Source organism: Dendropsophus ebraccatus, chromosome 4 (genome assembly GCF_027789765.1).
Source record: "Dendropsophus ebraccatus isolate aDenEbr1 chromosome 4, aDenEbr1.pat, whole genome shotgun sequence".
Classification (NCBI taxonomy): domain Eukaryota; kingdom Metazoa; phylum Chordata; class Amphibia; order Anura; family Hylidae; genus Dendropsophus; species Dendropsophus ebraccatus.
Window position 1 is genome coordinate 130,375,604 of NC_091457.1, and position 14,834 is coordinate 130,390,437.

Here is a 14,834-nt window from a genome sequence, read left to right on the forward strand (position 1 = left end):
GCAACACTTAACATTGTCGGCTATGGTGAATTGGAATGCAGGAACGCCTGTATGTGCCTCCATTCCAATTCAAAAGAAAAGAATTTCATCTGGCTGTTGCTGCAGTACTGGCTGGGATAAAATTCACTTACACCGGCCGGTCTGTGACACGGCCATGTCACAGAATAGCCGGCGTCATACGTTGTGAACCCAGCCTTAGGGTACATCATCATTGTAAGATGGGGAAGGGTTCTAGGGTGATAGTTCTGTTGTTGGAACATGGGCTGCATGCCAATTTATAATCCCTCAGCTCCCACCTATCTTTGTATGGTGGGTTCTAACACTGTGTCATGCCATTATACCCCTGCTTCGCTTTTGGCTTCTTGGTCAACCAGTCAAAATCAATAGGCAGCCATAATCTTATTATTGTGTATCACTAGCCAGATCTATAGTATTTTGTAGACTGATCACATGATTCTTGCGTCTTTTTGGTATAATATTGGTGATATAACCTGTGCATGTGCAGATCACAGCTGGCAGCTTATAAGGCATATGTACATGTCTTCAGTGATTATATAGTGGCTGTATGAATCCTTTTTTTTATTGGACTCGAGTTAAGCAAGTGCTCACCTGGAAGCAATGCCAGACGCTTGTCTCTTTTTTTTTATATCCCTCCCTCTCTCAGCGATGGGCGCGTCACATAAACATCCCATAAATAGGAGGCTGTTTACTTTTGAAGGCTTACCTTATATTTTGGAATGGCCTTTAAAAGTTCTTTAACTGGAACATCTGTGCCAACCACACCTAGGAGAACACCCTTTGATCTCTGCACAAAACAAGAATTGAGGGAAAACAGGCATCTCGCTAAGGTAAACATCCATTGGTAAAACCTTACAGACGTGCACTAATTATTTTCACGTTGTCATAAATCTATTACAATGCACAGATGACTCGGGGCTTTGTTGTGCCGACGCTTGGAGACACTGATGGATATGAATGAAAGGAGAATGAGGAAAAACAGCTCCGATTTTTTTTCCTCTTCTCGTTTGGATGGGGAACGGTTCAACATGAGAAATGTATCAACAGCAATCAACAAATACGTATTTCTAAAAGACATCAGAGGGGAACTGACACATTTATGGTTGCAATTATTACGTCGATTTCCATTCTATGTCTCTGGGTGTTTTAAATGGGAGTTTTCCAGGACAGCATGCCACAGATAATGGAAACAAGTGATACTGTGCACTCATTTGTTAGATGGGATTCAAAGGCACTGTAAATTCTCAGCGTTTTGGTTTTAGCTTTTGGCTAATCCCTGTCCGTTCATTGTAGATGTTCTGGAAGGGGATTCCTTGCTCTCCTTTTGGAGGAATAGGCTGGGGTGTGAATGCAGTCAGTGCTGTGTAATCGGTTGTAGGGCAAATGAGGACAATAGCTGATCAGCTCTGAGTCAGAACACCTACTATGTAGAAGACAGATAGACAGAAATAACAGAGAGAGATAGGCTGTATTCACACTACCCTCAGGGGCTCCATCAAAAGCTGCATCAGATTTGATAGGAAGAAGAGTGCAGTATGTGACTGATCCTGCACTGCCATTATAGGTTCCATAATAACAGAAAGAAAGAAAGAAAGAAAGAAAGAAAGAAAGATCTGCTGTGCTGATTTAACGTGAGATAGATACTAGATAGATAGATAGATAGATAGATAGATAGATAGATAGATAGAGAGATAGATAGATAGATAGATACCAGTCAAATAGATGTATCCCGACACTCCAAAGGATCAGTTCAATGTGATTTTATTTCATAAGTGCACAGCACAGCAAACAGGTTATGGTGCAACGTTTCGGCAGTCCATTACCGCCATTTTCAAGCATAGATAGATAGATAGATAGATAGATAGATAGATGATAGACGGATAGACAGAAGAAGATAATAAAAATAATTATAATAATAATAATTATCATGATAATATTAATAGATAGATAGATGTAACAAAGTTCTTGTGGCACTCTAAAGACAAAGTAAATTTTATTCCATAGAATAGCCTATACAAATCTCACTTTTCTATGGAATAAAATTCACTTTGTCTTTACGATCTTTGGAGAGCTGCAAGAACTTTTTTACATTTACTTTGGAAGAGAGGAGTCTAATCTTCATCTGCAGGCATCCATCAAGAGGCAATGCACCTTATTATTGATAGATACATAGATAGAAAGAAAGATAGATAGATAGATAGATAGATAGATAGATAGATAGATAGATAGATAGATCTAAGAACTTGATAAATTAATACATGGTAAATATTCCTAGTAATGTTCTCATATAAACCATAGAGTTGTTCACTCTACCCTCCGGGGCTCCATCAATAGTAGCATCAGAGTTGATGGACAGAATAATGCAGTTTATCTCAGTAGTCTTCTCTACAGACCCCACAAAAACCAAAGTGGTCGTCAGTTACTTTATTGTTGGTGTGTGACAGATCCTGTCCAGGAAGGAAGGAAGCAATGAAGGAAGGAAGCTAAATATGTAATGCGATGGATATAAAGCGAGATTAGATAAAGATAGATAGATAGATAGATAGATAGATAGATAGATAGATAGAAGATAAATAGATAGATAAAGATAGATAGATAGGAGATAGATAGATAGATAGATGATAAATAGATACAAGATAGATAGATAGATAGATAGATAGATAGATGATAAACAGATAGAAGATAGATGGATAGATAGATAGATTGATAGATAGATACTCTAGATAGAAGATAGATAGATAGATAGATAGATACTGTAGATAGATAGATAGATAGATAGATAGATATATAGATAGATAGATATAGTATAGGTATAGCTAGAGCAGCACAACTTGTTGTAGGAGGGTGCCAGCAGGTGGTCTTGACCAAGACTTCCAAAATATATACAAAAAGGATCGCCCACAGCACTCCAGATAAGTTGAAAATTCAAAAAAAGTGTTTTATTCCATGATGGTGCAGCACAGCAAACAAGTCAAAAGTGCGACGTTTCGACGACCTACCGTCGTCTTTTTCAAGCATGACTAACAGAAAACAACAGACCTCTTTATACATGTGTGGTAATTAGTGCAGGGACGTGATTGGTGCACAGGTGTTGGATTAATCAGAGTTTGACAGGCAAACACAATGTGAATACATTCTGAGTGTATAATACAAAAAGTGAAAAATTAGTGTGTAATAAAAGATTAAGCTTAAGCCGGACGGCGGATTACATAATAATAAAGTTATGAACATAGATGAAAAAACATTTTTCTTTATATCATCACACTGTGATCCGGCTCACCACTCTGGCTGTTTGGGATTCAGGAACCTCAGGCAGACATACGCAGGTGCACTAAAGTGGACTTGTTTGCTGTGCTGCACCATCATGGAATAAAACACTTTTTTTGAATTTTCAACTTATCTGGAGTGCTGTGGGCGATCCTTTTTGTATAGATAGATAGATAGATAGATAGATAGATAGATAATGTTAATACACTGTAAGTATTCTTAGTATGGGTCTTATATAAACCAGCCTTGTCCTTAGATGTAGTCTGAACACTTCATGTCCTCCAGGTAACAAGACTCCTTTTCCCCATTGTCCTAAAAGTAAACCAGTTTAAAATAACTTTCTATCGCTTTTGTTGTTTCATTTGTGTCGGCCACAGAATTTATTGTAGCCTTTACCAGATGTCTGAGAATCCCATCATCTAAAAAGTTCAAAGCCTTCCTAACATGCTCTTAAACTCCGCCAACACTGTAAATTGTCTCAGGTCTTTGTTTTCAGCAGGTTTTGCAATTTGAATCTGCTATAAAGCCCAATAATGTAATGTAAAGATATTCCTAGATAATGACGCAACCCTCTTTACAATCTGATGAGCAAAGAAATAGCAGGATTCAGGATTCAGCAGCCGCAGATAACATTCACTATATAGATAGTTCAGAAGGGGCCAATACTGTGACAGCTGAATAGTGGTCAGGAAGCCTATTGGAGCTGCTTTAGGGGTTGTCTAGGCATAGAAAATCATGTCCACTTTCTTCTAGTAACATAACCTCTCCTTGTCCTTGGTTTTGGTGTGGGTTTTGCAGCTTAGTTTCATTGAATGAATGGAGCTGAATTGCAAAACCACACACAACCTCAGAACAGCGGTGGTGCTGTTTCTGCAAGAAAGTAACTTTTCTGCTTCTAATCCTGCATAACTTCTTTAGGAATTACAGTATTTAATTACAATAAAATACCTATACTCATTGAGGGCTCATGAAACCTCTTCACAACAAATACATTATACCCACCGGCTATCACCATACTTACGGTTTCATTCTGTTTACTGAACACCGGCATTGCAACAGTTGTCATCAGAACCAATCCCTGATCATCGGCAAGCTGGATAGAGAGAAAGGGTCAGTCACACGCAGCACTTGAGATTAAGGTGTGAACATTGGACAATAGTATCTCGGCTGTAAAGGTGCAGTTGACTCAACAATGGTTGGTGCTTAGCGAAAACCTCTTGATCCATTTTGCAAAGGACATAAAAGTCTATAAACCTCAGACCAAAGTGATCAAGACATGAAAGACGCAGCTAAAAAAAAAAGTAAATTGAAGTGACTGGACTAAACGTAATGTGTAGACATGGACTAGACGTAACATACATATGCACTGAATAGATTACGCAGGATTTTTTGACATACCCTAAATGTTTAAAGGTTTTCATCAGGAATTCTGGTTTCATAGTAAGAATATATAGAAGAGGTCTGTCAAAAATACTGTTACCCCTATAGCAACCTGAAAAAGCAAGACCACATCAGGGAAAGACTAATGTTAACATAAACAGACACGTAATTTGCCCCAATATTACTTGTAGAGAAGAACGAACCAGGCCGAGGTTCGGGTCCTTATGAACCTGAGCCATCGACATTTGAATCCCGATGTCTTCTCATTCTGTGGGAAAGGCGGAGACAGCCCAAGTCTTGCATGGAAAACAGGAATACAGCCTAGGTAATAGGCTGTATCCCTGTTTTCCAGGTGGGGCTTGGGCTGTCTCCACCTTCACCATGGAACAGGAATTCAAATTCAAATGCCGATGGTTCAGATTCATACGCATTTGAACCTCGGGCCAGTTCGCTAATCTTTAATTACTTGGTTTCCCATTTACAGAACTATACTGGTTGCTTCTTGGAATCAGTCAACACTGCAGTGATAGACAACCCAGCAATGTAAGACCGCATTCATACATCCACAGTCCCACCCATAGCCACAAACCTGCAGGATCTCTCTTATCACTTGTCTGAACATTGCACATGTGTTTGATTGTTAACGTGTCACGGTCATTATAACTTTCAGAATCTAAATAAGCAATAGATGTGATATAAAGCAGGTTTGCAAGTTACATTCACTATTTATTTTTAGTTATCATAGAAAACATGGGACTTCCTGTTTTCTGACAGTTTTTTTTTTTTCAGAAACCAGGAAATAGTCAGAAAACAGGAAGTCCTGTGTATCCCAAGTCATCTGAGTGCTCACAGAGAAGTCAGTCATGTGATTAATGGACACATCGAGCCGTGACTCTCTGTACTCTCTAGGGGAGATTTATCAAAGGGTGTAAAATTTAGACTGGTGCAAACTGCCCACAGCAACCAATCACAGCTGAGCTTTAGGCAGTGCTGAAAGGAAAGAGGAGCTGTGATTGGTTGCTGTGGGCAGTTTGCACCAGTCTAAATTTTACACCCTTTGATAAATCTCCTCCTCTGTGTTTAGTCTGTTTTTCTCAACCAGCTCAGAAAATCTGCCTTCAGGAGACTGGACCTGGATTTCTGATAAGTTCAGCTTTGTTTTACAGCATGGTAACAATGTATATTGCAAACGTGTTTCATTTCACATCTACTGTTGATTTAGATTTTCAACGACAGTGGCATTTGTGTCCATGTGTGTCCAAGAGCAGTGTGTTCTTTGCAAAAGATTTAAGAATGGACTTAACCAACAGGAGATGCAAGGATGTGTGAACTAAAAGTTTAGAAGAACTTACCATAACCTTATAGAAAAGAAATGATGTAGTTCAAGATCAGTTCAAGAAAGGAAAAACAAAAATCTTAGATACAAACTGTACAATGTAGTAAGAAAAAAAAAAGTTCACTATCCATACCAAGGGATGGATCTGGAAGAAGGGCCTTGCACTTGATGCAATATGGAGATTCCTGTCTAACTTTCCAGATGGTTGCCACCTAATATTTCACTGTCTATTTCACTGTGTGTGCTATTGATTCTATGTCCTCTTACATATGTGGCTATGTGATGAGACGGGAACTGGACACATCCCCTGATCTATGTGCATACATAGAGCAAAAATGTGCAATTAACAATCTCAGTTGAACCAGGCAGAGTTACGCAATGATATGATACCATGCAATAAATACTAAGTGCTGACTATTGTGCTTTGAAGTTAAGACCGCATATTATTTATGGTTATCATCTGAATTGTTATTTTATTAAAAACACCACAATAGAAAACTCAGATTATATATTATGTGTGATGCATTTCATTACTGTACAGCCCAGATGAGCGAAATGAAGAATTGATAGAGTTGGATATAATGCAGTCCTCAATTATTCCCATCCTTGTGGGATCGCAATGGCCGAAGGTTCACAGCATTTTTAAGAATTGGGGCATCCACTTCTTGTGAACTAGTAAAGGGACTGGAGCTGGTGTATGTCTAACTTCTGTAACCTTAAGCTGCTGTCCCTGGGGAAAAGAGATAATTTTGGCTATACATGCAATGTAGCAATACTCACCCAACCAGAGGGATTCGAGTTCTGGTTAACAGATGTGTTCCTGTGTGGGAGACTCCTCTTATATCACCCATCTTCTCTAATAGTGCATATGTTGGAAAATTTGGCATACGGACTTCATAAATATGACATATGGCACCATCTTAGTGTAATAATGTTAGAAATTAGTATAAAATGCCAGATAAATTTGCCCCAGCGTCTGCTACCCACAATGCCTATAGAGTGCAGTACGTTGTGGGAAGCAAATCTTAGGGCCCTTTTACATGGTCTGATTATTGGGCAAATTTTAGGAATTTTTTAACCATGTAGAAGGGTTAGCGATTAGCTTAATCCTTAGCTGAATGGAGTTTTTGTGCGGCTATTAATATAATTATCAACCACACATGGTCCTATGTAACCCTGTTATGTGCGTCCGACAATGATGACTATAAAGGGTGAGAAGGCTTGGCAAACGAGCGCTGATTATCAAAACTAGCACTTTATATCTGCATCCCATTTGGTTCAGGTGTAGAATTCCAAGTTGTAACTAGTTTATTACCCTAGTCCTGTATTTAACCAGTTGAGATGGGTAATTTTTAAGGTGTTTATTTAGCATCCAGCACCCAGGTTACATGTCCTTAGCCCTGATAAAATTTCATCCTCCATTCTAAACCAGCCAATATATGACTTCTGCTCTATTGGGAGTTTGGCATTGACCTTGTCTAGATAAAAAGGAAGTTGGATCAGTATTCACCAACCAATGCTGAGCCATCTGCACCTTGTGTCACATGTAGAAGTCATATCATAGAATGGGCGTTATCACTCATCATCTTTAAGGTTATAGAGAGTCCAGGACACTTCTTCAAAGAGAAAAGCAATTTACGTAAAAAAAAAAAGTTACAAAAAAAAGTTGTAAAAAGAACAGAACCGCAAAAGCTGTCTTGTATCACTATAAGCAATGAGCTCATACGTAATAGCTATCTTTGGTAGTGGAAACCCTCCATCAGTCTTTGGGGATAAACCAGTACATAAAGTATAAAGAGAAGACCTCAAATTGAAAAGCTATGGGTTACATGGGGGTTCACCTTTAAAATTATAATTAGTATACCCCTAAATAACATAGGGGTAATGTGATTGAGGAAGTTGCTGCCATCCCTTATGGGAAAATCCAAATGCTAGGAAAGGAGATCAGATGATCCATGGCTTCCCTGGTATTTATCTATAAGCGACCCAATAAATTAATGCATTGCATCTTTAAGCGTTCCTTTTTTTTGTTAGACCGCCAGTGATTAGGTGTAATACATATAGTAATTGAATAGCAAGTGTTTAACAAAAAATAAATAAAATAATAATAATAATAATAATAATAATAATAATAATAATAATAAAAATAATAATAATAATAATAATAATAATAATAATAATAATAATAATAAAAATAATATTAGTCTCCTGAATTAGGAACCCCTCACTGTTAGGTCACATAATCTCTTCAGTACCCAATGGTCACTTTTAATATAATAGACGTTTACTAATTAAAGAATACCATATATATATATATATATATATATATATATATATATATATATATATTTATTTTTTATTTTATTTTTTTCATTAAATTACCTGAAAAGTAAAATGATTAAATCCTTGATGTTATAATATTAACATAAGCAATAGATAAAACATAGATATCTATTGAAAAAACTTACATAAGACTCTCAACAGATACACCACAACATTAACTTACACAATGATAATAATGCATGTGTTTAGACATTTGAGACAACATGAAGGGACTAATACTATGAACACAATTTGATCTAGTATTGGATAATGTGTGTCTTATTCCAGGTTTATTCCAGAAATTACACTATGTTACTAATATATAAATTTTGCATACTTTCAAGTCTTCATACTGGAGAGTAGCTGTACATATCCTTAGGCCTACCAAGAAGGTTGTAAGATTTTTCAGAATAATATAAAAATGTAACAGCACAGAATAGAATGGTTTACGTGAGAGAGGATTCCTGTATATTTGACATTTGTGTTCTTTTTAATTTCCACTTGTTATAAGCATTCAAAGTGCAATAACTATGCATCTTCCCACACAAATACTATAAAGTACTTGCATCCTACCGACCCACAGAGGAGCTGTACAGAGATCAGGTCAATCAGTGGTGATGGTAGGCAGTCAAGATTTTTTGAATCAAATGTATAAATGATGTGGAAAAAATGCTTAAAAAATAGCTACTGTGGCTACGCTAGCTATTATAGATGGATATTTTTATAGGTTCCTATTGAATATTTTGTGGATGGGCAATGTCTCTGACAGGTTTATGAAAGAGATGACTGAGCATCTAAGCATTCAAATCAAGACAGTTACTTGCTATATTTTTTAGTTATTTTTATTTATTTTTTTGCCTGTTTGCCTTTTCTTCATAGAATGTTAAAGGGAACCTGTCACCCCCCGTGCCTGGGTGACAGGCTCCCGACCCCCCGCTACAGCCCCCTATACTCACCTGATCCCGCCGGGTCCTGCTTCTGGATCCGGTCGGGTCACGGAGATATCAGCAGCTGCAGCCGGCTCGCGCGCTGAGAGTCCAACGCTCAAAGAGAATAACGGAGAGTCCAGCGCTCTGTCATTCTCTATGAGCGTTGGATTCATCTCTCAGCTCGCGCGCCGGGGTGCAGCGGCTGAGATCTCCGTGACCCGACCGGATCCAGAAGCGGGATCCTGCGGGATCAGGTGAGTATAGGGGGCTGTAGCTGGGGGTCGGGAGCCTGTCACCCCGGCATGGGGGGTGACAGGTTCCCTTTAACTGTTGCTAACTGGAAACTGTCAACAAGTTGCTTTGAATGGATTTATCGTACCTTTTAATCCCCACTTTAATATAGATGAGATATGGCTATGATAGGCATGTTATTTCTAGGCACTTCTATGTCCCTGATTAAAGGCAAACTCGGTCCAAAAGTAAAAATCCAGGGCCGTTGGTAACATAATAAAGAAGTAATACTTACCTGTCCCAGTGCACCAGCAGCACAGGACCACAAGCTCGATCTCGGCCTCCGTTCTACAGTTTTCTACCAGTTCTTGTGCCATCATGACTGGGCAGGAATTAACTGCTCAGCTGGTCAGTGACTGCAGAGGTGTACCGCCTCAATCACTGACTGGCGGAGTGGGCACCTCTGAACCAGGTTGTGATGTTACAAGATTCAGAGCTGCAGGAGGCCAGCAGGAGATTGTGAGTAGTGACACTGCACTGAGGAGGCACTGGGATGGGTGAGTGCAACTTCTTTATTATGTTACCACACCCTCCGGCCTCTCTTGGTTTTAACTTTTTACCAGAGATTGGTTTTCCTTTAAAAGTAAGCTACAAGGACAGGGGTTGAAATCTAATGGTCATTCCCCACACACAAGATTAATGGATCCTAACTATCTCTATGTACTGTAATCAAGCAACGGAGAATAGGATCCATCAGCAGCAGAGTAGCCTGCTCTGTGACTGTTTCCACGTAGTAACAAGACTATGTTAAAACCTCATTCACGACTTGTAACACCTGTAAATGGCCAAGAAAAGGCAGAAAAGCTGCAATGAAGATGAGTGTTTTTTTTGTTTGTTTTTTACTTTTCAAACTAGTGGATAAATATATTTTTTTGTAACTTTAGTTAGGGAGTAGACAATCCTTTCCAGCTCCTTATCTAGTAACAATGTGTTAATTTGATAGCACCATATGTATAACATAAAGTTCTTAGATCTGTAAACCGCAAATTGTTTTTAATCCTCGGCGACATAAAACACAGCACTTCAAAGAGTAACAGGTAAGCGAAGCGAAGCATGATATATGACGTTCTGAAATTGCTGAAATATGAGAGTGGCGAGGTAAAAGAGGACAAAACGTTACTTACACAAGGTAAAGGATGACAGAGGGGGGAAAAAAGAAAGCTGTCAGCAATTTTATGGAAACAAATAACGCCAGACAGAATTGTTTCACATGTATTGGAGACAAGATCCCAATTCAGATTTCAACTAATATTTACTCCCTAAATAGATAAAATAACTCAAACAGGTTTGAACAACTTATGGCATTCATGCACCTGTGGGCCCTAAGTCCACATACAGTAGGTAGTATATGGTGTCCCAGGCTGAGGTTTTACAGCCCCCCACCCCAGCAAGTTACAGTTACTCATTTGACTAGCTCCTTATTTATAACTGTAAAACCTTTCAGGATGCGTTCACACGTACAGGATCTGCTGCAGATTTGATGGCGCAAATTTGAATCTGCAGCAGACCTGCAGCAGATTTGATAGCCCAGAGTTACTTTGCATTGAATCTGCAACTTCAAATATGCGCCATCAAATCTGCTGCAGATCCTGTATGTGTGAACGCACCCTAGAGGCCCTTAAGAAAAAAAATAAAAAAAAATAAAAAAGAGCCGGCTAACAGAGCCAGAGAAACATACTTACCCATCTGCTTTCTTCTGGTCCCATAACAATGTCACAACAGACTGCCTAGTGAATGGGACGTCACCTTACACTGTATATAGGCAAGTGTAGCCATTCCGAGACCAATAATTGGCTGCAGCTGCCCGCACTCGTATTTTCTGCACTCATATTTTCAAATGCTCTTAGGCCATAGGATTTTTATTTAGGTAAGTATTGAAAATTCCATAACATCAAGAATTGGAGATTCGTGAAAGTTTTTAGGTAAGTATAATTTATCTGGTTTATCAATATAGTATGATTTGGACCGAAGCATCCGAATAATAGTATATTAATAAACGGGATTATTATACTTACCTGAAATTTTCATGAATCGACGATTCTTGATGCTATGGAATTGGCAATACTTACCTTAATAAAAATCCTATGGCCTAAGAGCATTTGAAAATATGAGTGCAGTTATTATCTCCATAGACTTTCAACTTGCAGTACCCTTAGGAGTGCACAATTATACTTCTTTTATCATGGATAGTTTATGGTGATGTCACCAGGGCACTTTTCCATCACAGTCTATTGCAGGGATTTTTATCCATTAGAAGAGCAATGAACGCACGAGATCGACACTCGACAATTGTGTGGGCAGGTCTGTACGAACGATCACAGGATCATTCATCATCACCTTTGCTGCCATCGGTTACATACACAGAATTCACTGGAAGATGTGTGACCAACATGCAACATTTCTTGGACAGTTCAGAAGGAAGCAATCAGTGTTTGCTTGTTCATCAGCTTATTGCTGGTCATATAACACATTGTAATATTGCATTTTTGGTTGCAGGCAAAATTATTCTGAGGTCAGCCTTACAAGGTCTTACAGCTCACAAATGTGATCACTCATGTGCTTCCCAATGGTAACAAGGGAATAATGAGTCTAGCGACATCTTAGCTTTTTAACCATCATTGGCCCAGTTGTATGAAGCAAATCACTGGACTCCAATAAAAGATGTCAAGATTGATCATATGTGAATTCCTATTAACCAACAGAGAATTAGATTGCTGAATACAGTACATTAATCTTCAGCGTCTATATTCTATCTGCTGCCCTTTCTACCTCCTTATGCTTAGCAATATGTGCTGTTATCCACAATGACAAATTTACAGTCTCTATGAGGTCACAGCAGTTCGCCGCTAAGGTTGCATAACACATGTGGGTAACATCCTTTAAGAAAATCTGTAATATTTGAACATTATTTTTTTGGTGATTGGATGAAAGCGATACATGTGGGAAACACATGCCCATTTGTTATGTTATTAAAGAGGGGAATATACATATATATTCTTTATTCTGCCCCCCGGGTTCTCCATAGCTATCATGTGCACTGTATTGAAGCTTACATGTAACAAGGAATCTGATACAAGAAGATGGCTGCTTGTTTATTTTTTATTCCCCACCGTTTTAAGTTTGCAGCGGGGTCAACTAACAACAGATCAGCTGAGTTAACCTCCACAAGCTCATATGTCAGTGTTCACTGAATTCATTCTGTTTCTTAGTGCTTTAATTACATGTTAAGTAGAATTGAAAGTTTAAGTTGTCTTTCTTAGAAAACCCAGTTTGATATGCCTAATAAAGGGTAACTATCAGCAGGTTAGACCAATCTAACCTGCTTATAGTCCCATATTGCGCAGGAGGCATCAAGGATGAGGGAATGTCTCTTGCCTTCATCCTCGGCGCCATTCCTGTTCACTTGGTTTACTCCTCGGGGTGGTAAGACTGTTAGGAGCAGTGCCCCACCCTTATCCGGCCTGCCTCCAGCCGGCCTGCTCCATTATCGTTAGAAGGTGTGGGCTGGCCGGGGGTAAGGCAGTGGCTATGGGGGTGGGGCAGTGAACAGGAACAGCAACAAGGATGAAGGTAAGAGATATACCTTAATCTTTGGTATCTTCTGTGCAATAGGGGGCTATCAGCAGATTAGATCAGTCTAACCTGCAGATAGTTCCCATTTAAATTTAATGTAGGGGTTCCTCGTTTCTGGACCCTCATTGGAGAACAGCTACAAAGAGCATCTGTCTCTGGGGGACCTGTCCTGTTCTGTTCTGCATTATACAGATTAGGGCTATGTTCCCACTACAAGAGTTGAGCGCAAAAAAAAAAAAAAAAGGCTTTCTATTGATAATAACGGCCACATATAATGTTCACACCCATTATTTCATACTAAAATCCTGTAGTGGGAACATAGCCTTAAAGGGGTAGTCCACCAAAAAAATTTTTCTTTCAAATCAACTGCTACCATGAAGTGCCAGAGATTTGTAATTTACTTCTATTAAAAAATCTCAAGCCTTCCAGTACTTATCAGCTGCTGTATGCCCAAGAGGAAGTTGTATTATTTCCAGTCTGGAGAGCAGGAGAGGTTTTCTATGGGGATTTGCTCCTGCTTTGGACAGTTCCTGACATGGACAGAGGAGGCAACAGAGAGCACTGGGTCAGACAGGAAAGAAAACACCACTTCCTGCTGGACACACAGCAGCTGATAAGTACTGGAAGACTTAAGATTTTTTAATAGAAGTGAATTACAAATCTCTGGCACTTTAAGGCACCAGTTGATTTGAAAGAATTTTTTTTTGGGTGGACTACCCCTTTAAATGGACATTATGTAATTCATAATTTCCCCTCTGGGGGTGCTACAGAGAAATACTTGCTCCTTCATCAGTTACTGGGTTTTGTTTGCCCAATAGTAGTCCCATGTACTTTGAGACTTAGTAACTGCAAACTCATGTATTATCTATGGGGCTGTCTGATCAAGATGTAATTTGTGATGAATACGTCTTTTTTTTTATGATTTACTTTTTTACAATGTTCCAAAAATGCCGGAAAACTTCTTCAATGCTATCAAAGTCATTTGTTTTATATTCACAGATGTCACTTTGTGTTTCAATTCCCTTCATCACAACATAAAATGAATTTGTTTTTCTGATGGTAGCATTGCCTGATGTAACCTCTAGTGGTTTGGTCACCATATTTCAGAACACATTTTATTTTATTTCCTATTTGTTCATCTTTATTGCGGTGTGATTTTCTTTTTGAAGTATTTTTTTTTCTCTTTTGGGCACATATTTTGTTCATAAATCTTAACATTCAGCAACCAGATTTTACTTTCTTTTATTATACAACTAAAAAAAAGTTTTCAGTGTCTATTGATAAAGTAAAGGATCACAAAATGTAATGGTAACTGAACAGGTAATTGGAAAAATATGTTTTCTTCTGATTACATTATTTTATACTTCGGTCTCAGAAAAGATCATGCCGGCCAGATGATCTTTAGCGCCGCTTAGTTCTAGCGCCCGCATCAGAACCCTCCACTGCACACTATGGAGCCGGAGCTGCTCGCTCCACAGTGTGCACTGACAGGGTTTTCATTGAATGGCGGCCGCAGAAAACCGACATGTGAGTTTCTTGCGGCGCCACTAGGGCTCCTGGCCGGAGTATCTACCATGTGTATATACTCTGGCCAGGATTCCATAGGTGGCAACATCACGTATATTTTCGTATTAATCACGGCTTTTGTTGCAATCAGCAACAATAGCCGTAGTTTTACAAAAATATACGTAGTGTGAACATAGCCTTATAAAGGTTTG

The 14,834-nt window shown here is 38.8% G+C and overlaps 1 protein-coding gene across 1 annotated transcript in view; it reads right to left on the reverse strand.

Moving 5' to 3' along the window:
* CACNA2D3 (calcium voltage-gated channel auxiliary subunit alpha2delta 3) overlaps positions 1–14,834 on the reverse strand; it is a 636,447-nt gene that overhangs the window by 232,441 nt on the left and 389,172 nt on the right. The window contains exons 14-15 of the mRNA XM_069967934.1: positions 4,307–4,378; positions 725–805 (exon numbers count right to left, since the gene is read on the reverse strand). Of these exons, the coding sequence (XP_069824035.1) occupies positions 725–805; positions 4,307–4,378 (153 nt within the window). The remainder of the gene's footprint in view (positions 1–724; positions 806–4,306; positions 4,379–14,834) is intronic.